General features: G+C 45.5%; 1 protein-coding gene across 2 annotated transcripts in view; it reads right to left on the bottom strand.

Annotated features, from left to right (window-relative positions):
* Nucleotides 1-26847, bottom strand: part of LOC119178643 (male-specific histamine-binding salivary protein) — a 67111-nt gene that overhangs the window by 31733 nt on the left and 8531 nt on the right. For both annotated transcript variants that reach the window (XM_075870306.1, XM_075870312.1), the window contains exon 2: nt 21818-21980. In XM_075870306.1, coding sequence (XP_075726421.1) covers nt 21818-21943 — 126 coding nt within the window. In that variant the 5' untranslated portion in view covers nt 21944-21980. The remainder of the gene's footprint in view (nt 1-21817; nt 21981-26847) is intronic.

Below are 26847 nucleotides of genomic sequence, written 5' to 3'. Positions count from 1 at the left end.
AGGAAGAAAGCTCAGGTAAGTAAAAGTTGAAATCTTTAAGCTTCATTAGGTGAAATACAAACTGCATCAAAAGTGTTCTTGTGGCTGAAGCCCAGGTCTGAAGCACCAAAGGAAAGTATGTTCGCAGTTGTGAAGTTCAGCCCTAGGCTAGAAAATTGGACGACTAAAAGTCTTTTTTGCTATCTGTACTGGTGACATGAGCAAAAATTGTGCTCTGTTATTTCTTATTTTGAACAAAAGTTCCGCAAAGTTGATAACGCCAGACCAGCCCTGTGTGAATAGAAATTTAACGGGAGACATGACATTGAGGTTTGGTTAGATAGATAGGTATGTGAGGTTTAACGTCCCAAAACCACCATATGATTATGAGAGACGCCATAGTGGAGGGCTCCGGAAATTTCGACCACCTGGGGTTCTTTAACGTGCACCCAAATCTGAGCACACGAGCCTACATTTCCGCCTCCATCGGAAATGCAGCCACCACAGCCGGGATTCAAACCCGCGACCTGCGGGTCAGCAGCCAAGTACCTTAGCCACTAGACCACCACGGCGGGGTTTAAGATTTGCTCATTATGACTTCCAACTGCCTTATAGGACACCGCTGGATATTCCACGATAATCTTAAGTGTGTAAATTCTGTCGATGACATTATTGCTTCCATGTCATCTGCACGAAGCGAAAGTTTTGTGTATCTTGCCGCAGTTATTGTAGCCACTTCATCAAGGACAGATACTGGACCATTCAATGCCGCTCGTGCTAGAGAGTCAGCAATTTAAATTACTTTTATTCCGCAATGGCCAGGTACCCATTCTAATCTCAGTAGCTACAACTGAGGAGGGACTAGCATAAGTGGCGTCTTTAAGGCCATAGATTTTCATGACACCGTAATCGATGTACATACTCACAGGGCATCAGTAATTACGATTGCGGCGGTTGTGTGTCCGATAGAGGCGGAAATGTTGTAGGCCCGTGTGCACAGATTTGGGTGCACCTTCAAGAAACCCAGGTGGTCAAAATTTCCGGAGCTCTCCACTACGGCGTCTCTCCTAACCATACGGTGGTTTTGGCATGTTAAACCCTTCATATCAATATCGGTAATTATGATTGCGTTATGAACATTCAAAGTTAGATTCCGCAGCGCTAGAAATATTTCCAACTGTTCGGCTTCAAAAGCAGGGTTGAAGTCCAGTAGTCGTAAAAAAGATACCAGCCAAGTCAATAATATACTTACACCTTTTCATTCATTACTGAAACATCTGTGGCTATGATATTATAAGTTTTTTTCATTTGCAAGATAATCTCGCAGTTGGCTATTCCAGACCCTGTATGAGTGCAATCTGAGCTTAGAGGAAAAATTTCATCAAATTTTATCTTAACATTCTGATTTGAAGTCTGCGCTGCAAGCACATCTCACTATTCACATTTATCCTGTCCAATTGTTTCTGGACAAAAGTAATGTGAGTTGTTCGAACCCGTGCCCAATGGGCAAAAAAGGTGTTTGCATCATTTATAAAAGTATATTCAGATCGTCTTGACGCATAGCTACAAAACCGAGAGACTAGGAGCCACTTAGTCCTTCACTTCTACGTCGCCTGTGAAGCGGCACATAATACTGTGACCGTTGTCTTGACCTATAGCCATAGACATGTTGGGCTTCTAAGCACTAAGAAAGTGGTTAAGAGAGATAATTGTGTAGTTCAGTGAAAAGAAAAAGAAAGAAAGAAAGAAAGAAAGAAAGAAAGAAAGAAAGAAACTCACAGTGGCACTGCAAGGGTCAAGCATCAATGCGATGGCAACAAACTAGAGCTTGCTATGGTTGCGGCTTTGGTGAGTTGTTTCATGCTGCTGTTGTGGCCTCTTTGTCTTGTGTCTGAATTTCGCGCTGTTCCTTCCTCTTATGAACAAACGGGAACTTCGTGCAAAGAAAGGCTAGCAGCTCATTACTTTGACACACAGGCCGCTGAAGCGAGCCATGTGAGAGTCATGCGGTCTATAGCGTCAACGCGAACTTCGCTATGGAAGCTCGACATGTATGAGCCTTAGTTTGCAGAGATAAGTGCGCCAGCACGACAACGCCCGAAGGACGGAATCAGAAGAACGCTGCCAGTCGAAAGATGGTAGGGGCACTGCTTTCTAAAGAGCAGTATGGAGCCTACATGACCACCAGGCTCCCTAAAGCGCACTCTTTTACACCTTGCGTCTTCCTGCGGGTAATAATCAACAAGTCTCTGCCCCACTGAAGTACTTTAATGGACCTTGGTGATAACGTCAAATAGTGCATAGAATGTCAAAGGAGCTTATTATTTGATGCACGTGGACGTGAAGCAGGGTTGGGGGAGACGAGGAGGAAGAGGAGGTTAGAAATAAAGAAGATGGCTGACACCCCAGCCAGATTACCGGATTTCACCCCAGTTTTTGAAGCTGAGCTGTTGGCAATAGTTCTAGCGCTGCGAAAGCTACCTTTGAATGCCGCTAATGCGATCATAATAACGGATTCCCTGTCAGTATGTACGTCGATTACGGCGTCAACAAAATCGATGGCCTTAAAGACGCTCCTTATGCTAGTTCCTCCTCAGCTGCAGCTACTGAAATTAGTATGGGTACCCGGTCATTGCGGCTTAGAAGTAAATGAAATCGCCGACTCTCTAGCACGAACAGCATTGGAAGGGCCAGTACTATCAGTCCTTCCCGAAGTGGCCACTATAACGGCGACAAGATACAGAAAGCTTGCGCTCAGTGCAGACGCTATGGAAGCAATATTGTCAACACTAGAATTTACTCACTTAAGATTTCCATGGAAAAGTCATTGGTGTCCTACAAAACAGTTGGAAACCATAATAACCAGATTTCGATGTCGTGTCCCCCCGTTAAATTTCTATTCACATAGGGCTGGTCTGGCGATATCACCACTATGCAACTTTTGTTCAGAATTGGAAACAATAGAGCACTATTTTTTATCATGTCGCCGATACAAATTGCTTAGGAAAACATTCTTAGCCCTCCCATTTGCTAGCCTGGGGCTGAATTTCACTATAGAAAACATACTTTCCTTCGGTGCTTACGATCTGGGCTTCAGCCACGAGAACGTTTTCTACGCAGTTTGCAAGTACCTGAATGAAAGTAAAAGAATTAAGCTTCTAATTGCGTGATTATTAATCATGAAAAAAATATAATTCTAATGAACACGAGAGCATTGTTTAACTATCCTGATTCTTATTCAAGGTAATGAATCGTTGTCTTATCTGCACGAGTGACAAGCAACTATTGCACTCCATTCATTCTAACTAGGGTGTCTTTACTTTTTTCATTCATTTTTTTTTCTGGTGGGTGGTTTCGATATTAAAAAAAACTTACTTAATTAAGTCATTGATTCTTGGCCAATCCCCCTGAGTGGGTACGAGCCATGTCTGTGGATTCATCATCATCATCATCATCATCACCCCAGCCTAGTACTGTGTACTATTACAAATTGGCGCAGCCGCGTATACTTTCTGTGCGGACATTCAAGATGTGGGTGGACTTCACCATTGGAGCAAATCAACGTGGTGGCATCCGGATCTTGACCGCAACGCCCCAAGATGAAGAGGAACTACAGGTTTTCCCGCTCAATTTAATCCAAGCGCCAGCCAAATTAATCTAGGCGCCGGTCAATTTAATCCAGCCGCCACTGAAATTAATCCAGGTGCCATTCATTTTAATCCAAGTGCCACTGAAATTAATCCAACCGCCAGCCGATTTAATCCGGACGCCAGCGAATTTAATCCTGATGACATTGTGACTTCAAAACGACCTAGAATTTACGGGAATGCGTGGAGTGAATAGCTTTGGAGTGAATTTAACAGGGAAAAACCATGAATGAGTCACTCGTGACACAATGTGACTCACGCGACATTATCTCGCCTATCACCCGCGTAAGCACTATTCACACCTTCGACATGCATATCAAAGGAAAAGCCGTCCACACAGTAATAACTTGATAATTATTAACCAGGCCAATGATCTCATCACGAGTGACTTAGGTGGCGTCCTCACGCATATCACCCACGCACGCACTGTCTTAACCTTCCGTCATGCATATCAAATGAAACGTCTTTGAAAGGGCGGGATCTTGATACCTAAAACTCGGCCAAGTCACCTGATAACCAGTTCCTCAGGGGACGCCATCACAAATATCACCCGCGCACGTTATTTACTCGCCTGCCGACATGCATGCCAAACGAAACGTCTTTGAGAGAGCAATAACGTGGTACCTATGACTCGGCCAACTGAATTGATCACTTGTGATTTAGGTGACGTCATCACGCCTATCACCCACGCACGCAATGTCTAACCTGCCATCATGTATACCAAACGAAACGTCTTCGAGAGGCTAATAAATTGAACGCTGTCAATCGGCAGAGTGACGTGATCACTAGTGACTCGTGTGACGTCATCCCGCCTGACACCCACGCACGTAGTGTCTAAGCTGAGTTCATACATATCAAACGAAACGTGTTTGAGAGAGTAATAACTTGAACGCTGTCACAAGGCCCAGTGACGTCATCACTAGTGACTGGCGTGACGTCATCTCGCCTAAGACTCACGCAAGCACTCTATAATGTGCCTTCATGCATATCAAACAAAACGTCTTTGAAAGGGTAATAACTTGAATGCTGGCACTAGGCCGCGTGACGTCATCACTAGTGACTCACGTGACGTCATTACGCCTATCACACGCACACGCAGTGTCCAAACCTGTTTCATGCATATCAAACGAAATGTCTTTGAGAGAGTAATAACTTGAATGCTGTCACAAGGCCCAGTGACGTCATCACTAGTGACTGGCGTGACGTCATCACGCCTGACACCGACGCACGCGGTGTCCTAACCTGTCTTCATGCATATCAAACGAAATGTCTTTGAGAGAGTAATAACTTGAACGCTGTCACAAGGCCCAGTGATGTCATCACTAGTGACTGGCATGACGTCATCACGCCTGACACCCACGCAAGCACTCTGTAACCTGCCTTCATGTATATCAAACGAAACGTCTTAGAGAGAGCAATAATTTGAACGCTGTCACAAGGCCCAGTGACGTCATCACTAGTGACTGGCGTGACGTCATCACGCCTATCACACACGCACGCGGTGTCCTAACCTGTCTTCATGCATATCAAACGAAATGTCTTTGAGAGAGTAATAACTTGAATGCTGTCACAAGGCCCAGTGACGTCATCACTAGTGACTGGCGTGACGTCATCACGCCTGACACTGACGCACGCGGTGTCCTAACCTGTCTTCATGCATATCAAACGAAATGTCTTTGAGAGAGTAATAACTTGAACGCTGTCACAAGGCCCAGTGACGTCATCACTAGTGACTGGCGTGACGTCATCACGCCTGACACCCACGCAAGCACTCTGTAACCTGCCTTCATGTATATCAAACGAAATGTCTTTCAGAGAGTAATAACTTGAACGCTGTCACAAGGCCCAGTGACGTCATCACTAGTGACTGGCGTAACGTCGTCACGCCTGACACCCACGCAAGCACTCTGTAACCTGCCTTCATGTATATCAAACGAAACGTCTTAGAGAGAGCAATAATTTGAACGCTGTCACAAGGCCCAGTGACGTCATCACTAGTGACTGGCGTGAAGTCATCACGCCTATCACACACGCACGCGGTGTCCTAACCTGTCTTCATGCATATCAAACGAAATGTCTTTGAGAGAGTAATAACTTGAATGCTGTCACAAGGCCCAGTGACGTCATCACTAGTGACTGGCGTGACGTCATCACGCCTGACACTGACGCACGCGGTGTCCTAACCTGTCTTCATGCATATCAAACGAAATGTCTTTCAGAGAGTAATAACTTGAGCGCTGTCACAAGGCCCAGTGACGTCATCACTAGTGACTGGCGTGACGTCATCACGCCTGACACCCACGCACGCGGTGTCCTAACCTGTCTTCATGCATATCAAACGAAATGTCTTTCAGAGAGTAATAACTTGAACGCTGTCACAAGGCCCAGTGACGTCATCAATAGTGACTGGCGTGACGTCATCACGCCTGACACCCACGCAAGCACTCTGTAACCTGCCTTCATGTATATCAAACGAAACGTCTTAGAGAGAGTAATAACGTGAACTCTGTCACAAGGCCCAGTGACGTCATCACTAGTGACTGGCGTGACGTCATCATGCCTGACACCCACGCAAGCACTCTGTAACCTACCTTCATGTATATCAAACGAAACGTCTTAGAGAGAGTAATAACTTGAATGCTCTCACTAGGCCTAGCGACGTGAATACTAGTGACTCATGTGACGTCATCACGTCTATCACACACGCACGCGCTGTCCTAACCTGTTTTCATGCATATCGAACGAAACGTCTGTGAGCGAGCAATAATGTTATACTTATGACTCGGCCAACCGACTTGATCACTATTCACTCATGTGACGTCATCACGACTAACAGTCATGCAAGCACTCTCTAACGTGCTTTCATGAATATCAAACGAAACGTCATTGAGAGAACATTAACAGGCAGCGTCTGCTAGTAAAAAACTAACTTTTCGCGCTGCACAGCCGTTCACCAGCTAACCGGTATACGTAGGCACCAGATCGCGTGTTTCGAATTCAGTCAAAGGCGTCTTTACATGGCTTTTGTTTGACTTGACGCTTTTCTTGACTCGTGTAGATGCGATGGATGCAACAGTACCTTCAAGCAGCAGTGTGGTACAACCCAACAACAGTGTCACATCGCTCGTTGAGGGCAGCGCTTCTCCTTCATTCAATAAATAGATATATTCAATTACGCAATATTCAACCGATACCCTCACCTCCCTGCGACACGTTTACTCCAGCTCGTCGTGTGGGTAGATGTACGCGTCTTTTTTGTTGCTTCTCGTGTTTCGTAAAATGCCTTGAAAATACGGGCAGCCAGGCCGCAATACTGTGAACGGACAGGCGTTCTACACTAAACAGGCACGCTTATTCCAAGCACACTAACCTATAAGAAACGGCGTGGCATAGAATGTAGAAAGGAAGGCACGAGTCAGCCACCGCATTGAATGGCGCATCAGCAAATGGCCAGTTGCAAATAGCAATAGTATGTATCTCAAGTATGGGGACTGCCCTCTATTACAACGGATTTGTTTCACAGGATAACCAGATGAAATAATTGTTGAGCCGAAGGAGTGGTAGACAAATCTTTTTGTAGCAAGCTTTGGAGCAGGCAGACCGTGCGTCTTATGCTTGATTAAGGATATACAGTGTTATGACTATAGCCGAATTATATGCAAACGCCTGTTTCGTTTCTTGTGCTCATATCGTGTCATTTTGACACGTGAGCACAAATTAGAGGGCGAGGAGAGCTTTTATAGTGCTTTTATAGTGCCTATATATACCTATTTTGGGCGTTGTAGCCTCAATTCGTATAGGTGCCTGTAAATGTATGTTTTCAAAATCGATGCCTATATAAACGCTATTTAACCTGAAATTTTGCTTTCAAGTACCACTGAGCCCGGTATTCATGTTACCGGGCAAAATATAGGTTTCGGGACACTGTGTGGTGCAAACTACTTTTTATTTCACGAGTTACGTTTAGAACTGTCAAACTCAGAAGGCATTTTAGCCAAGAGGGAGGTAGACTAGCCTCTACACATGTATACCATCCATGTCGCGTCGTCTGCTCAGCCTCTTTTCAGTGTGCGCTCAGATGCGTAGGGAGCAGGAGGTGCCTCTGTGCAGCGGCAGGAAGATGAAGAATGAATTCGAAACTGTGGAGAGTCATCAGGGGAAGTAAGGAAGTAGAGTGCAAATAAAAAAAAGCAATATCTATGTAGTTTTTGTTTTTTGTTTGTCATTAACAAGATTGATTGATTGATATGTGGTGTTTAACGTCCCAAAACCACTCTATGATTATGAGAGACGCCGTAGTGGAGGGCTCCGGAAATTTAGACCACCTGGGGTTCTTTAACGTGCACCCAAATCTGAGCACACGGGCCTACAACATTTCCGCCTCCATCGGAAATGCAGCCGCCGCAGCCGGGATTCGAACCCGCGCCCTGCGGGTCAGCAGCCGAGTACCTTAGCCACTAGACCACCGCGGCGGGGCGTCATTTACATGTGGTGCTTCACTGGGTCAGCTGAAAATATTTATTTAGGCAGTGGAAAATGTTGCCTGCCCAATGAAAAGGTTTGTGTCACTAGAAATTTTAATTTGATCATTAGAAGCGGCGAAAGCATAATCTCAGGAGGTGAGCTTGAAAGCTTCGCCACTAACTTTAAGAAGACTTCGTAAGTCCAATTCCTTCCCCGCTATTGGTATGAAATTCACTCGGAGCTGGAGCATCACACGACGTGCATGAGCACGTCATGCGCGCGTAACCTACACTCGCATGAGATGCCTATGTCAGCCCGTGCGTGCAAGCGGTGTTCTGCCGTCTCGATGTTCTTTTGTATTGTACTGCAAGTTTTTGTGGGATGGATCCCTATCTGCGCACACGTTTGGAGAGGCTGGCTTGGATAACGTATCCTTACCCCGATACACAGCGTCACACCGCTGCATCTTCTGCTAGGCACGATACACCAAAACCACGCCCAGCGTTGTGAATGCTGGCCCCGACACAATGCGCAAACTGCGAGAACACCAACGCAAACAAAATGGAGGCACCTTAGTCTCGCGTCTCTCTCGATATGAAATTAAATAAATAAGGCGAATAGATTTCGCTTGTGTGTTCTAACATTTTTGTAAACTTTCATGCTTCTATTTAGGCAACAGTTTGTACAAATACACACGTTGTCTCAAATAGTTCTCGCAGTGTCACGTACTACTTTGACATAGGCAGGACCATTCTATCACCTTCACCATGTTGGGGCGCACGCCCATGAGATGAAGGTGAAGCCGTGTTCAGTTTGGCCTATCACCTCTTTATGCCACGCGTAGTACTGGAAATCTTGGTAAATGAGATCTTGAGCGCTCAAAGCATTCATTCCTTTACGCTTCTCAAAACTCTTAAGTTTGTGTAACGACCCTAAAGTGTTACAGACAGAAGAAAAATTGAGCCTGTGTGGTTAGGCCAAGTTAATACGCCGCAAAAAAAATCCTTCTGGTGCCTGGCACTCTGACTATTTGCGCATGTATAGCCCTTCTTAGATATGGCACATAGAAAGAGACCCAGAAGCATATTTCTACGATGGTTCACACTTAACTGACCATGCTGAACTAGAAATGGAGAGACCGTATTCTGCGAACCCCGCGGAAAAACGCATGATCATGCTAAATCATTACCCGTTTGTACAATTATAAACTACAACATTTTTGCTTGCTTTCATGTCGTAGAGACAGATACCACACCTGTTTATTGGAAAATTTGAGTTTTGTCAAAGATTATTCTGCCTATATTCACAATTTTGGAAGCCTGAAAGAGTGTTTTGGCCACCTATTATTGATGCCTAAATCCCGGTTTTTCAGTGCCTATAGAGCTGGCCTCTATAGTTACGACCTACCTCACATGTTTTCGCAACGCCGAAGCAAAGATGATGCCCGTTTAAAACATCTACCGTACCTCAAGAAAAAAATTGTTGTTCTGATAACGTCGAGCTCGTCAAATTGGTTATGAAATGGGTGATGAAAGAGAACTGGGGCAAGTCCGTGAGAAACAAAATTTATTATTATACAGGCAAAGCAATTTTTATAAACAAGCACCCATAGATGTCTTCTGAGCAGTGTTATATACATCAAGGAAGTCGAGGGCAGCTTGTACAAAAGTGTAATTGTGCCTATCATAAGCGGCACAGTCCACACGCTGGATGTGCTGCATAGAGCGCCCCGCGGCCTCAACCACTAGAGCACGGCGATGTTCTTTCTTGGAGATCCCTTCCGGTGTCGTGAGGAGATCATCCCTCCGCTCGCTTAGGAATCCCTTTACACCTGCCTTGAACTTTGAGAAGAGCTCCTCAATCGGATTGAAGAAAGGGCTGTATGGCGGTAGCCACTTGACTGTGTGGTCGCTTGCCGCGAGGACAGCCTGTTCGGCGCGGCGGTGCGCTGGTGCGTTGTCAAACAGGAATGTGAAACTTTACTCGACACTTCTGCAAGAAAGTCGTTGAAGACAGCCCAGTGGACCTTGTCGGCAATTGTCCAGTGGAGAAGGCCATTTGCTGACATGCAGGCTATAACATTTACATTCGCCCCTTTCGCACTAGTTGACAAACGGCATGTTGGAGCACCTCGTTTCGCCCTACCGAAACTGCGCGAGCACCATACGTTGGAGTTGGTCTCGTCGATGTAGTATCGTGTTAGAGTAGTTCCCTCGCTCTGAAGCCGCTGGGCATATCGGCACCGCAGCTGTTTCACGTCGGCGTGATTTCTATCTACTGGGCTCGGGGTCAGCAGCTTCACCGAATAACCATGGCCATCGAGAAGCCGATCAATCGTCGACGTGCTCACTTCAATGTTAGACATCTCATCTTTGAGAGCTCTCTTTATTTGTTCCAGTGTGAAGGATGGGTTTCCCTGTACGATTCGTTGCAGGGCGTCCACCACGTCCAGTGCGAATTTCCTCGACGAACCACCACGTGTTTTAGTTGTGTCACGATCACTAGCGGCAATAGAACGCACAGTCTTTATATTGATTTTGAGTGTTTCGGAGAGCACTTTTAAATCGCCTCCGCGCCTGTGAACATCTATTATACGGCAACGATCTACAGGAGAAACGCGAGCGTACTTTTTCTTCGGTTCATCAGGCGCCTTCCGTGGCCTTCCGGGCCGCCGAGAGTCTCGGTCTTCCATAGCACCAGTGGTCGAAGCGCAAACTTTCACTTATTCTCAGGACTGCAAAAGCGCTCACCTAACGATGACGTGGCCGGAAACATGAAACTACGCCGTCTTCTCGCTTGCGTCGCACAACGTCGTCCTGTCGTCTGCCCGAAAGAGACTCGCCGAAAACAGCTACGACACAATGTCGTCTGCTTCTGTTTTACTTAGAGCAATTGCTTTAATTCATAAATAACCAGCATTAGGGTATTCTAACGCGAATTAAAACGTATCTTCAATTCTTTGATTCGTTATTTCGTGGGATTGTCATCTGCATTGTAGAACGTCTGCCCGCCGTCTGCATAACGACGGGCAGTCATGCAGACGACGGTGCAGACGATGAGACCAACTTACACGTATGGTGCTCGCGCAGTTCCGGTAGGGCGAAACGAGGTGCTCCAGTATGCCGTTTGTCAACTAGTGCGAAAGGGGCGAATGTAAATGTCATAGCCTGCATGTCAGCAAATGGCCTTCTCCACTGGATAATTGCCGACAAGGTCCACTGGGCTGTCTTCAAAGACTTTCTTGCAGAAGTGTCGAGTAAAGTTTCACAGCAGGAACCAGGAATACCGGCAGTGTTCCTGTTTGACAACGCACCAGCGCACCGCCGCGCCGAACAGGCTGTCCTCGCGGCGAGCGACCACACAGTCAAGTGGCTACCGCCATACAGCCCTTTCTTCAATCCGATTGAGGAGCTCTTCTCAAAGTTCAAAGCAGGTTTAAAGGTATTCCTAAGCGAGCGGAGGGATGATCTCCTCACGACACCGGAAGGGATCTCCAAGGAAGAACATCGCCGTGGTCTGCTGGTTGAGGCCGCGGGGCGCTCTATGCAGCACATTCAGCGTGTGGACTGTGCCGCTTATGATAGGCGCAATTACACTTTTGTACAAGCTGCCCTCGACTGCCTTGATATATAGACCACTGCTCAGAAGACATCTATGGGTGCGTGTTTATGAACATTGCTTTGCCTGTATAAAAATAAATTTTGTTTCTCACGGACTTGCCCCAGTTCTCTTTCATCACCCATTTCATAACCAATTTGACGAGCTCGACGTTATCAGAACAACAATTTTTTTCTTGAGGTACGGTAGATGTTTTAAATGGGCATCATCTTTGCTTCGGCGTTGCGAAAACATGTCAGGTAGGTCGTAACTATAGAGGCCAGCTCTATAGGCACTGAAAAACCGGGATTTAGGCATCAATAATAGGTGGCCAAAACACTCTTTCAGGCTTCCAAAATTGTGAATATAGGCAGAATAATCTTTGACAAAACTCAAATTTTCCAATAAACAGGTGTGGTATCTGTCTCTACGACATGAAAGCAAGCAAAAATGTTGTAGTTTATAATTGTACAAACGGGTAATGATTTAGCATAAACATGCGTTTTTCCGCGGGGTTCGCAGAATACGGTCTCTCCATTTTTAGTTCAGCATGGTCAGTTAAGTGTGCACCATCGTAGAAATATGCTTCTGGGTCTCTTTCTGTGTGCCATACCTTAGAAGGGCTATACATGCGCAAATAGTCAGAGTGCCAGGCGCCAGAAGGATTTTTTTTGCGCCGTATTAACTTGGCCTAACCACACAGGCTCAATTTTTCTTCTGTCTGTGAACACTTTAAGGGTCGTTACACAAACTTAAGAGTTTTGAGAAGCGTAAAGGAATGAATGCACTGAGCGCTCAAGATCTCATTTACCAAGATTTCCAGTACTACGCGTGGCATAAAGAGGTGATAGGCTAAACTGAACATGGCTTCACCTTCATCTCATGGGCGTGCGCCCCAACATGTTGAAGGTGATAGAATGGTCCTGCCTATGTCAAAGTAGTACGTGACACTGCGAGAACTATTTGAGACAACGTGTGTAATTTGTACAAACTGTTGCCTAAATAGAAGCATGAAAGTTTACAAAAATGTTAGAACACACAGGCGAAATCTATTCGCCTTATTTATTTAATTTCATATCGAGAGAGGCGCGAGACTAAGGTGCCTCCATTTTGTTTGCGTTGGTGTTCTCGCAGTTTGCGCATTGTGTCGGGGTCAGCATTCACAACGCTGGGCGTGGTTTTGGTGTATCGTCCCTAGCAGAAGATGCAGCGGTGTGACGCTGTGTATCGGGGTAAGGATACGTTGGATACGTTATCCAAGCCAGCCTCTCCAAACGTGTGCGCAGATAGGGATCCATCCCACAAAAACTTGCAGTACAATACAAAAGAACATCGAGACGGCAGAACACCGCTTGCACGCACGGGCTGACATAGGCATCTCATGCGAGTGTAGGTTACGCGCGCATGACGTGCTCATGCACGTCGTGTGATGCTCCAGCTGTGAGTGAATTTCATACCAATAGCGGGGAAGGAATTGGACTTACGAAGTCTTCTTAGAGTTAGTGGCGAAGGTTTCAAGCTCACCTCCTGAGATTATGCTTTCGCCGCTTCTAATGATCAAATTAAAATTTCTAGTGACACAAAACTTTCCATTGGGCAGGCAACATTTTCCACTGCCCAAATAAATATTTTCAGGTGACCCAGTGAAGCACCACATGTAAATGACAAACAAAAAACAAAAACTACATAGATATTGCTTTTTTTATCTGCACTCTACTTCCATACTTCCTCTGATGACTCTCCACAGTTTCGCATTCATTCTTCATCTTCCTGCCGCTGCACAGAGGCACCTCCTGCTCCCTACGCATCTGAGCGCACACTGGAAAGAGGCTGAGCAGACGACGCGACATGGATGGTATACATGTGTAGAGGCTAGTCTACCTCCCTCTTGGCTAACATGCCTTCTGAGTTTGACAGTTCTAAACGTAACACGTGAAATAAAGAGTAGTTTGCACCACACAGTGTCTCGAAACCTATATTTTGCCCGGTAACATGAATACCGGGCTCAGTGGTACTTGAAAGCAAAATTTCAGGTTAAATATCGTTTATATAGGCATCGATTTTGAAAACAGACATTTACAGGCACCTATACAAATTGAGGCTACAACGCCCAAAATAGGTATATATAGGCACTATAAAAGCACTATCTCTTAAGGTAAGGTATCTCTTAAGAGACAAGAAGAGAGCAGAGTGGATTAGGGAACAAACGGGGGTTAAGGATATCATAGCTGAAATCAAGAAGAAGAAATGGACATGGGCAGGGCATGTAGCGCGTAGACAGGATAACCGCTGGTCATTAAGGGTAACTGACTGGATTCCCAGAGAAGGGAAGCGGGTTAGGGGGAGACAGAAGGTTAGGTGGGCAGATGAAATTAAGAAGTTTGCGGGTATAAATTGGAAGCAGCAAGCACAGGACCGGGTTAACTGGTGGAACATGGGAGAGGCCTTTGTCCTGCAGTGGACGTAGTCAGGCTGATGATGATGATGATGATGATGATAAAAGCACTATAAAAGCTCTCCTCGCCCTCTAATTTGTCCTCACGTGTCAAAATGACACGATATGAGCACAAGAAACGAAACAGGCGTTTGCATATAATTCGGCTATAGTCATAACACTGTATATCCTTAATCAAGCATAAGACGCACGGTCTGCCTGCTCCAAAGCTTGCTACAAAAAGATTTGTCTACCACTCCTTCGGCTCAACAATTATTTCATCTGGTTATCCTGTGAAACAAATCCCTTGTAATAGAGGGCAGTCCCCATACTTGAGATACATACTATTGCTATTTGCAACTGGCCATTTGCTGATGCGCCATTCAATGCAGTGGCTGACTCGTGCCTTCCTTTCTACATTCTACACCACGCCGTTTCTTATAGGTTAGTGTGCTTGGAATAAGCGTGCCTGTTTAGTGTAGAACGCCTGTCCGTTCACAGTATTGTGGCCTGGCTGCCCGCATTTTCAAGGCATTCTACGAAACACGAGAAGCAACAAAAAAGACGCGTACATCTACCCACACGACGAGCTGGAGTAAACGTGTCGCAGGGAGGTGAGGGTATCGGTTGAATATTGCGTAATTGAGTATGGTTTGTAAAATGCTTAATTGTCATTTCGACTTCATTATTTCTATTTATTGAATGAAGGAGAAGCGCTGCCCTCAACGAGCGATGTGACACTGTTGTTGGGTTGTACCACACTGCTGCTTGAAGGTACTGTTGCTTCCATCGCATCTACACGAGTCAAGAAAAGCGTCAAGTCAAACAAAAGCCATGTAAAGACGCCTTTGACTGAACTCGAAACGCGCGATCTGGTGCCTACGTATACCGGTTAGCTGGTGAACGGCTGTGCAGCGCGAAAAGTTAGTTTTTTACTAGCAGACGCTGCCTGCAATGACCTTCAAGTTAATGTTCTCTCAATGACGTTTCATTTGATATTCATGAAAGCACGTTAGAGAGTGCTTGTATGACTGTTAGTCGTGATGACGTCACGTCAGTCAATAGTGATCAAGTCAGTTGGCCGAGTCATAAGTATAACATTATTGCTCGCTCACAGACGTTTCGTTCGATATGCATGAAAACAGGTTAGGACAGCACGTGCGTGTGTGATAGACGTGATGACGTCACATGAGTCACTAGTATTCACGTCGCTAGGCCTAGTGAGAGCATTCAATGTATTATTCTCTCTAAGACGTTTCGTTTGTTATACATGAAGGCAGGTTACAGAGTGCTTGCGTGGGTGTCAGGCATGATGACGTCACGCCAGTCACTAGTGATGACGTCACTGGGCCTTGTGACAGCGTTCAAGTTATTACTCTCTCTAAGACGTTTCGTTTGATATACATGAAGGCAAGTTACAGAGTGCTTGCGTGGGTGTCAGGCGTGACGACGTTACGCCAGTCACTAGTGATGACGTCACTGGGCCTTGTGACAGCGTTCAAGTTATTACTCTCTGAAAGACATTTCGTTTGATATACATGAAGGCAGGTTACAGAGTGCTTGCGTGGGTGTCAGGCGTGATGACGTCACGCCAGTCACTAGTGATGACGTCACTGGGCCTTGTGACAGCGTTCAAGTTATTACTCTCTCAAAGACATTTCGTTTGATATGCATGAAGACAGGTTAGGACACCGCGTGCGTCAGTGTCAGGCGTGATGACGTCACGCCAGTCACTAGTGATGACGTCACTGGGCCTTGTGACAGCATTCAAGTTATTACTCTCTCAAAGACATTTCGTTTGATATGCATGAAGACAGGTTTGGACACTGCGTGTGCGTGTGATAGGTGAGTCACTAGTGATGACGTCACGCGGCCTAGTGCCAGCATTCAAGTTATTACCCTTTCAAAGACGTTTTGTTTTATATGCATGAAGGCACATTATAGTGTGCTTGCGTGAGTCTTAGGCGAGATGACGTCACGCCAGTCACTAGTGATGACGTCACTGGGCCTTGTGACAGCGTTCAACTTATTACTCTCTCAAACACGTTTCATTTGATATGTATGAACTCAGGTTAGACACTGCGTGCGTGGGTGTCAGGCGCGATGACGTCACACGAGCCACTAGGGATCACGTCACTCTGCCGATTGACAGCGTTCAATTTATTAGCCTCTCGAAGACGTTTCGTTTGGTATACATGATGGCAGGTTAGACATTGCGTGCGTGGGTGATAGGCGTGATGACGTCACCTAAATCACAAGTGATCAAGTCAGTTGGCCGAGTCATAGGTACCACGTTATTGCTCTCTCAAAGACGTTTCGTTTGGCATGCATGTCGGCAGGCGAGTAAATAACGTGCGCGGGTGATATTTGTGATGGCGTCCCCTGAGAAACTGGTTATCAGGTGACTTGGCCGAGTTTTAGGTATCAAGATCCCGCCCTTTCAAAGACGTTTCATTTGATATGCATGACGGAAGGTTAAGACAGTGCGTGCGTGGGTGATATGCGTGAGGACGTCACCTAAGTCACTCGTGATGAGATCATTGGCCTGGTTAATAATTATCAAGTTATTACTGTGTGGACGGCTTTTCCTTTGATATGCATGTCCAAGGTGTGAATAGTGCTTACGCGGGTGATAGGCGAGATAATGTCGCGCGAGTCACATTGTGTCACGAGTGACTCATTCATGGTTTTTCCCTGTTAAATTCACTCCAAGGCTATTCACTCCACGCATTCCCGAAAATTCTAGGTCGTTTTGAAGTCACAATGTCATCAGGATTAAATTCGCTGGCGTCCGGATTAAATCGGCTGGCGGTTGGATTAATTTCAGTGGCACTTGGATTAAAATGAATGGCACCTGGATTAACTTCAGTGGCGGCTGGATTAAATTGACTGGCACCTACATTAATATGGCTGGCGCTTGGATTAAATTGAGCGGGAAAACCTGTAGCTCTTCCGGAAGCAGTGAGCACTGACGCATTTGTTTCCTATATAAGCACTAAACTGAATATAGCTCCAGACCATTTACTTGCTAAAAGAACGGTGAGGATCAACATGAAACTTCAGGATTATGAGAATTTCGTGCTGACTCCAGTAAAAAACGACGCGAAGCCTGCTACCGCTGCTTCGCCTGACAGTTCCATTGAGCTAATCAACAAGTTTCTTGAACTGCACCAAGAACAGAATAGGCAGCAAAATGATTTATTGCGCTTGCTTGTAAACGCGACGGAAAGATTAAGCAGACCGAGTCACGAACAAGTGAAGCCAGACATGTTTGACGGAGAGTCTAGTAATCCCGAGTCCTGGGTCACGTTTTACGAATATGCATGCAATGAAAACTACTGGCACAGCGACGAAGATAAAGTGAAAAACATGCGACTATTCCTATCGGGCATAGCAAAGAGTTGGTACGAATGGCGTCTCAACGCTCACAGCAACAAACCATGGACAGAGTGGAAAGCAAGCTTTCTGAGCTCCTTCAGCGAGAACAAGGTGTTGCTATGGGACAAAGCAATCACGTTCAAATACAGGTCTGGATCTGCACTCAGCTATTTCTATGAGAAAAGGCGCTTGCTACAGCTGGCGGACTCATCTTTGCCTGAGACGTCTGTGGTTCCGCTTATCATTCGTGGTTTAAGTCCGGACCTCCAGAAGCAAATACAAATGCGAGGACCCAAGACGGTCGAAGAACTTCTGCAGGGAATGCGAAACCTCTACCTCCAGGACCTAGGAACCCAACGTCCACCCATGACACCTGCTGCAAGAAATACCGGGGCCAGACGAGCTGAGGAACGACGCCCGCTTGCAAGCTGGAGACCTACTGCAACACCCGTATCCTTTGTCAACGCAACATTGTTGTGGGAGGGAACTGAAGAACTTAAGTTCCATAACGGGAAGTTCACAGTCCCAGAAACAATGGTGCCTCGAATTTTAGAGCTCTATCACGACTCCCCGCACTCAGGTGGACATGACGGCTTTTGGAAGACATATAAGAAGATTCATCAGCGTTTCCAGTGGAAACACATGAAACAGGACGTTCAAAGGTACGCTCAGTCTTGTCATCAATGTCAAGTTCACAAAGCCAAGTACCTTCAGAGAACAGACGAGATGGTTTTGCCTCAACATTCCGACGTACCATTTGAAGTCATTCATCTGGATTTCGCAGAGCTCAAGAAGAAGGCTGAAGGAGTAAGAAGAAGAGTCTTTCCTAGTGGCAATAGACCAGTGCACAAGAATAGTGGCTGCACGGCCGGGAAGGGAAGACGCAAATAGTGTGATCGCTCTTTTGAGTCGGGAGATGTTCAAGAATACGAAAATAGTAATATCAGATAATGGGCCAGCGTTTCTCAGTCAGCGTTTGCAAGATTGGGCGAAGGAACGAGGAGTTGTATTGCGACGCTGCGCTCCGTACCATCCTGCAGGAACTGGCATGGCTGAATGAATCATTCGGGATTTGAAGCAGTTCATTTCAATGTATCCAGGTTTTCAGGGTGGATGGAAGTGCTGCTTGGAGGCAGCTGTCGCTCATCACAATCGGTCGTACACTGCGAGCATCGGATGTAGTCCATACTTTGCAGCTTTCGGAAAGGGACCAGTGCTTCCTGCTGATCAAGAACTTTGCATTGTAGACCGCCTGCAATTGTGCGAAAAACGAAAACCTTCGGAAGCCTACCAGCGATACCGGGAAAATATGAAGAGGAACTTTGACCGTCGCCACAACACGCGGATACCTCAGATACAACTGAACGATCTGGTGCTTGTCAGAAAAGACCTTCCCGGCACAAAGCAGGTGTACATGGGACCTTATCGCGTGGTGCAGATCGCAGTGCAACATGGCGTTCTCAAAAGGGTCGGTTACACCAACAATGATGGTGTGCTGGAGTTTGCGACCATTGGAAACGTTTTCAAGTATCACCCCAGGAGGGATGAGTCTTCAAAGAGGGGGAATGTACGTGGACGTGAGGCAGGGTTGGGGGGAGACGAGGAGGAAGAAGAGGTTAGAAATAAAGAAGATGGCTGACACCCCAGCCTAGTACTGTGTACTATTACAATTGAGTGACCAGAACTGCATGGGCGATCACTAGAAGCAGTGACTCCCATATGTAGGACAAATTCATTTGCATCAGGTATCCAGTTTCTTAGACGTTCGTAATTGGAATTAATGGAGACTGAAAAGTAGATGCGCAGGTAATTAAATCTAAGTGCACGTTTAAAAGTCAGTGCGGTGGAAATTTTCAGAGTACTCCGCTGTCCCGTCCGCCTATTTATATCGCGGTTTTGGGCTGTAAAACCACAATTAATATACTTCAGATATGAGTGAGTATCAGTGATATTAGGGTTTTAGGGCACGTATTATAAGAAAGGCGCATAGATACTTGCGCTTTAGATTTGCAACAGTGTTGAAATGCTAAAGTAGGTATGACTCACACTGTTCACATGCCCTGTGAGAGTGCTAATGTCTTTGTTGAGCCAGGACTGTCACCTTCAAGAATAGTATGATCGGAGAGAAGGCTTAAAGAGGCCCTGCGACACTATTTGAGCATGCATTTTTCATCAGTTCTTCAGGTGCTGTGGAACTCGCCGATATCGCTGTGCAAATGGCGACGCCAAAATTGACGCTGTCATAATTTTAATTCAAGGGACAAACTACCTTGATGTCAGACTAGGGCAATGCACATCGGCTATTTTCGTTATGAGAAGTGGCGTAATATTATGTGACGTGATGACAAACACCGTTCGCTTTTGATTGGATGGATGCGTGGAATAGCGTGCAATATTCATATGGTGGTAGCTAGACCATATGAGTGAATGCTAAAAAGAGCAAAAATGTTTTTTTTTGTACTTTCTCAGAAAGAAATCATTCCTGTTTCTAAATGATGTATTTTGAGAACAACGAACACAACACAGCCTGCGAGTGAGGCTATGGTGCGCCAGCAAGCAACTAAAAGAGAGAAAGGCATGCCACGTTTTTAGCCAGCCAAAATTGCGACGGGTGATGGGCGCCGGCGTTGCCGTAGAACGAGTCTTGCATGCAAGCTGAGAAATGACCCTGCCCAAAGTGTATGTGTGTATCTTACACAGTGTGACCGTGGGAGCGTCTTCTACTCGACGCAGGTGGTTCACAGTAACCACGCTAAAGACGCCGTGAAAAAGAGCAGTAGCGAGGTAGTGTGTGAAAGTTACCATGAGGTTACATTTCCAGAATGTCTTTATGAGACACGCACTGTGACTGTATGCGACCTTTGGCGTCAGCAGGCGAGTGAAATGCGAAAGAGAACTTTTCTCTTCGTCGTCCTCTAGAGTTTTGAGCTTTGAGGACTTCTCTGTGCGTGCACCAATTTTCATCATTTTGGTTGCATTCGTCTCAGTAATCATCACTACATGTGTTCCGGTGCTTGATGGATCCGTAACTTCATCCGCCTCAGCTGCAGCCTTCGTGATTCCTCAACTGGGTATTTCCCGACAGTACAAATTAGATCATAGGTCATCTTCGACAGCTGCAGAACTTTTTCTATACAAGAAGTCATAAAATTTGTGAACGACCAAGCACCGCGTAAATGGACGATTCTGTCTGATTCAAAATCAGCGCTTGAAGCTATCCATTCTTACTCAAGAAGAGGCCAATTTTACGAGTTAACGTTAGGAATCGTCCAAGCATTTGACCTAACACACAGGAGTGGTCACTTGATTACACTCCAATGGATTCCTGGACACTGCGGCCTGGTTGGCAACGAAACAGCTGATAGCGAAGCAAGAGCGGCAATATACAACGCTCCTATGTACGTCAAAGTACCCTACTCGCGAGGTGACGTCAACACATTGTTGAGATCACTCATGTGCGAATGCGCTGCCACTTACTGGTCGCTACCAGATCACCGGAACAAGAGCATGCGGGAAACAGACCCCAGTATGACTTTTAGTCTTCCAGATAAAATCAGCCGAAGACATGCTAATATACTGCACCGAATTCGCCTGGGCGTAGCCTTCACTCGCCACTACACCCACCTAATCGGCCGTGCGGACAGCCCAAACTCTGAACGCTGCCAAGTGCGCGAAACGATAGCTCACATATTTTGTGACTGTGCATTATACATGAAACAAAGAGAAATGCTAACTGCAACGTTGGCAAGCATTGGACGAACACCATTAAGTGAAAGCCACATATTGTCAGCAATGAACGACCAAACAGTGTCAAAAACTGCTACAAAGGCTGTTCTAAACTTTATAAAAAGCCCTGGACTAGAAACTAGACTGTAGGGTACTTTACTAAGTGGCTACTGTACATACGCACCACCTCTTCTTGTCCCCATCATCACCCTTCATCCCTCTTTCTTTCCCCTTTCCCTTATCCCCTGTGTAGAGTAGCAGGCTAGAGCGAACTAGCTCAGGCCGACCTCTCTGCCTTCTAATAAATTCTCACTCACACACACACTTCCGGTGCTTAATAGGGACGTTTCAAAAGTGTCGCAGGGCCCCTTTAATTACATCGTCAAATGTGATCGATGATTGCTAAATCGTAAAAGAATGGGTGTATTAGTTCAATGCTTTGTTTAAAATCGTATAGGAGGTACCTGCTGAGCACGTCACATTCTGTCGGCTAACCAGAGTCATCTGTACTTTACCAGGCTCCAGTATTGAATCAAGGAGGACCTGGCACTACATATAAATTAATTCGCACTATGTTCGGCGATGACATTACCCTCCAAGCATCTTGGTGGTCCGACAAATAAGGCTTCCTTTCAGGAAAGTTGGACACTCCGGTGTGAGCAAGGGTAACGATGGCCAGGACCCCAATGGCAAGACTTGTAGGTTTCATTATCCGCATTCTTCGCTTGGATGAATGGCTAAGACGAGCAGCGCACCTGCGAAAGAGGAGCATCGAGCGACGAAATTGTTTATTGTTAAGTGACATTATGTTTGCTATATTTCGTATTTATAAAATAAAAGTATCTGCTATATGTTAATAAGTACGCGTTACAACACTAAGAAATGCTTACTGGGAACATCTCGACATGTTATATTTATAGGGTAGGCCGCAGAAGAGCGCTGCGTAGAATAAACAAAAGAACGTTTACCCGTGTGGTGTGGGTTGTATGTGCTGTAGTATAGATTGAGCTACTCGGCCAATCCCCTGCAACGCGTATGTTCCAGGCTCAAATCAGAGCAAAAAAATAAGCACGCGGAGGATGATTGCCTTCGCCTTTGTCACTGCAGCGTGACTGCGCAGGGACACCGTGTGCGTCGACTGCTATAGCATCGTTTCTTTTCTCGGTGCATTCTTCAACCTCGTCACGAGAAAACGGTGGCCCAATATTAGCTGTTCAAAACTAACTTAAAGTGCCTACTGCAAGTACTATTGCGAAAAACTCACTATGCCATAATTCGTGCTTCCGTGTATCAACCAAGTGTCCACTTCGCGTCTGTAAGCAACATGCCAACCTACGCAGCTTCTCGATTTGCTGATGCTTTTGCTGCTGCTGCTGATTATATATGTTTAATGAGTCGTAATGTGTCGGCCTTGAAAATACCAGCTCGCTGCGAAACGCACGTGTTTAAACGCATGTCATGATTCGGCGTTTCATCTGAGAAGTATTGCATGCGTTAAGGTGACTACTCTCACTACGAGGTATTCACAGAGCATATTGTTGTTGTTGTTAGAAATGTTGTTAGAAAGGCACAAGGGTTCGCTTTGTCATAGACTACGTGCATTTGTGGTGGATCACGTACATGGCCTGAATGAACTTTTTACTCGAGCCAAAGATTTTCGGTATTTAATTCATTTACATTTTCTGCAATTTTCCTGTGAGGGACAACGCTGATTTTTTTTCCCTCTCGTATGCAACAAGATAGTCACCGACACCAGAATTGCTTCAAAATTATCTTTTTACCGGTAAGCACGTAACGCAAAAAATTATTTGACATAGGGCAAGAAAGCTCTTTACAAAAGTCTTGCCCGTATCTGATAGCAGCTAGTTTTAATGAGCAAGCCCAGCGACTTTGGAATTCTGGTTACTCCTCTCACATACAACTTTCAGTCTCGGAAAATTTCTTCAAGAAGCTTCGATTCACGAAATAAGCTGGCTCACGTGTTCGAGCCAGTGAGGCCTCATAATCTTGCTGTATTTCCGTATCTACAAGACGTCTCGCGCATCTTGAAAAAAGTAGGGGAGCCAAAAATCGTGAACGTGTTTTTTCTGCCCTGAAAACAGCTGTGTATTTGTGTATCAAGGATGTTTTAAACTAAAATTGGGTTGTTTGAAAAATTACAAAATTCCGTTTGTCGTGTGTGCAGCAAATGTAATCTATCTGATACCTATACCATGCGGCGAGCAGTACAGATGGCAAACTGCCAGCTGTATTGATGACCGGCAACGTGAACACGCTCGTAACGCCATGAATAGCCACGATGGTTTCTAGGCATTACATTGCAGCCCTTGTGGCTGCAAACCGCTTTTGCATCACACCGTAACTGTTGAGGAAAAAATAGAAATAAAATGAAAACAAAAAGTATTCAACTAGAGAGGATTTGTGGATTAGAGCTGAACGGTGTCAGCACTCCCTCTCTCAAGCTGTGTCAAAAAGAATTGTCTTTCTTGAGAATGTAAAAGGCTCGCGCTTGGCAGTTCTGGTGAAAGAAGAGGGAGTTGGGGGCTGTCTAGCAAGCCAGGGCTATCACCGAGGACAACGCATGATGCTCCGCGGACGATGGTTCCTGGAGGCCTAGTCTGAGCCAGTGATTCCTCGTTGGATCTTTATTAAAGTTTATCACCTACTAAGCGCTCGTCTTCGTTCTTTCTCTAGTTTTGCGTCAAACATTTGTTGCGCTACGTCATCAGTTATGCGTTACCGACACGCTCAACTTCCTCCTCTCTTCTTTAAAGAGACCGACAACTGATTTTATTTGATCCAGTTTTTCCCAGTGTGACAGAAAGCTTACCCTTCATGGTGTTTGTAGCTGCAGTTAGTAAGTTAGAAAAATTTTATTTTGTGATCTGGTGGACGACAATCCTAGTCCCGCGAGGGAAGGGTCATCGTGATGCGGCCACACACCATCTCCGCATGACGTCCTCTACTCGGCGAGCAGCCCTCGCTATTCCAGCCTTCTGGCACCCACGCCTATCCCTGTGGATCTCGGCTGCCCTCGAAAAGCAGCACCCGAGTGAAGCGCCAAGTGCTCGTAGCTGCAGCAGCTAATCCCGAAAGCGTGTTGTTATTCTGTAAGCAGTATTTTTTTTATCTTAAAAGCTCTGAACAAAGATGTCCCTACTTCTCCAGCTACACTAAAAATTGATAGCAATGTCGTTTGCCCATCCAGCGACTTGTGCATGGTGTTGTTCTGCCTTGGCAGGAGTTCTTACTATGCTCAACAATGTTCATTCTGAGCTTTACAGCTATTTTGGAAAAACGCAAGCCGTGACAATGGGACAACGTGACTTTATAGAGCTTCCCTGTATTTGTACCGTGTTTCTTGCGCCTGCAGCCCCGGTTGATGTGCCTGTGTCGTAGATGGCTTGTCTCGTTTGCGTTACTCTCTCGACACGCTAGCCAAGCCAGGTCACCGAAAACGTCACTGCGCATATGCGTGGCTGTGCCGAGTATCACAGCGTACCTTAGTGACCAGAAAACTGCATGCACGGTCCTATGAGCTCGCAGAAGAGTTTCTCAAGACGCACTGACGAACATGGGATCATTAGTCATACGAAAGCACCGCCACTTTATTGTGTAGTACTGACGCAGGCTTATATGTAATTTTTTAATAGTTTCTTTTGCTATAAAGCTAGAAGCCAACAATATTTGAATACTAGCAAGAAACTTGTTGGCCACGAACACTAGTCTACGGTCATGTGAATTGGTACTTCGAACATTTGAAGTTTCTTCCGCCAGGCGGCACCACACACCACATCAACAGGCCCTGACAGCATCCCAATCATGCTGATAAAGAAACTAGGACCAAATCAAAGCAAACATTGAGAGAGGCAGCGAGCACAGCAATAATAGATGGTGAAGCTCCCAATGGGTGGAAACGTAGCAGGATGAGCATGATCTATAAAGGAAAGGGGGACAAAGGTGATATAGACAACTACTGTCCTATAACATTGATATCGGAAGTTTACAGGCTGTTGATGCAGATAGTAAAGGAAAGACTACAGGCATGGGTGGAGAATAAGGGGGTGCTAGAAGAACTACAATATGGGTTCCATAAACGAATGAGACTGGAGGACAACCTATTTTCATTGATGCAGTGTATTGGAATAGCAGGAAGTAACACAGGCCCCTGTGGCTGGCATTTATAGATATCAAGTGAGCTTACTATAGTGTGATTCAAGAAGACTTCTGGGGAATAATGGACACATTAGATGTGGAAGATGGAATAACTAATATTTGAAAGGATATCTATAAATGTAACAAGGTAGTTATCAAATGGGAAGAACAGGTATCTGACCCTATAGAGATACAACGCGGGATTCGACAGGGATGTCCCTTGTTACTTTTGTTATTTATGCGATATCTCCAGGGATTAGAAGCCAAATTAGAGAGGAGTAGACTCGTATTCAGCCTCTCTTTTGCCAAGCAAGGAAAACACATTGAACAGTCATTACCAGCATTGATGTATGCAGATGATATTGTATAACAGTCGACAACAAGGAGGATCTGCAGAGATTGATGGACATCTGCGGTAATGAGGGAGATAGGTTAGATTTCAGATTCAGTAAGGAAAAATCAGCAGTCATGAGTTTTAATGATAACGAAGGTAGTGAGCTTAGATAACATGAGGTCATGCTAGAGATAACAGATAAATAGAAATATCTGGGCGTATGGATAAGCAATGGGGCCGAGTGCCTAAGGGAAACGAAATATACGTGACGACTAAAGGTAACAGGAATGCAGCGGTGATGAAAAACAGGGCACTGTGAAATTAATAGATATCTGTGGTAATGAGGGAGATAGGTTAAATTTAAAGTTCAGCACAGAAAAATTGGCAATCAGGATTTTTAATGATAACAAAGGCAGTGAGCATAAGATACATGAAGTCACGCTAGAAATAGTGGATGAATACAAATACTTGGGCGTATGGATAAATAACGCGGCTGAGTATCTAAGGGAGCACGAAAGATACGCAATGACTAAAGGCATCAGGAATGCAGCTGTAGTGAAAAATAGGGCACTTGGAACTACAAAAGGTATGACGTAGTGACAAGGATTTGGAAAGGTGTCATGGTACCGGGTTCGACGTTCGGCAATGTGGTCTTGTGCATGAAATCAGAAGTTCAAGCAACATTGGAAATCAAACAACGTGGCATAAGTAGACTTACTTTGGGGGCACACGTGTATACCCCTAATCAGGGGGTACAGGGAGACATGGGGTGGACATCGTTTGAGTGCAGGCAAACTAGCAGCAAGATAGAATTTGAGGAGCTATTGAGGAAAATGGGAGAGGAGCGTTGGGCTAGGAATGCTTTCAGTTACTTGTACACGAATGTCAATACTAAGTGGAGGAAACGAACTCAAAAATTGTCAAGCAAGTATTTAGACAACAGCAGAATACCCAGCCAAAGGAAAACACCGGTTAAGAAGAAGGTGAAGGAAACGGAGAGGGACATGTGGAAGATGTGAATGCTTACGAAATCAATACTGGAGACCTACCGAACTTTTAAGCAGGAAATTGGAAGGGAAAATATCTACGACAATTTTCGCGGTAGTTCTCTGCTCTTCGAGGCCAGAACGGAA

Source organism: Rhipicephalus microplus, chromosome 1 (genome assembly GCF_043290135.1).
Source record: "Rhipicephalus microplus isolate Deutch F79 chromosome 1, USDA_Rmic, whole genome shotgun sequence".
NCBI classification, from domain to species: Eukaryota; Metazoa; Arthropoda; class Arachnida; order Ixodida; family Ixodidae; genus Rhipicephalus; species Rhipicephalus microplus.
This window is presented reverse-complemented; position numbering and strand designations above follow the sequence as displayed.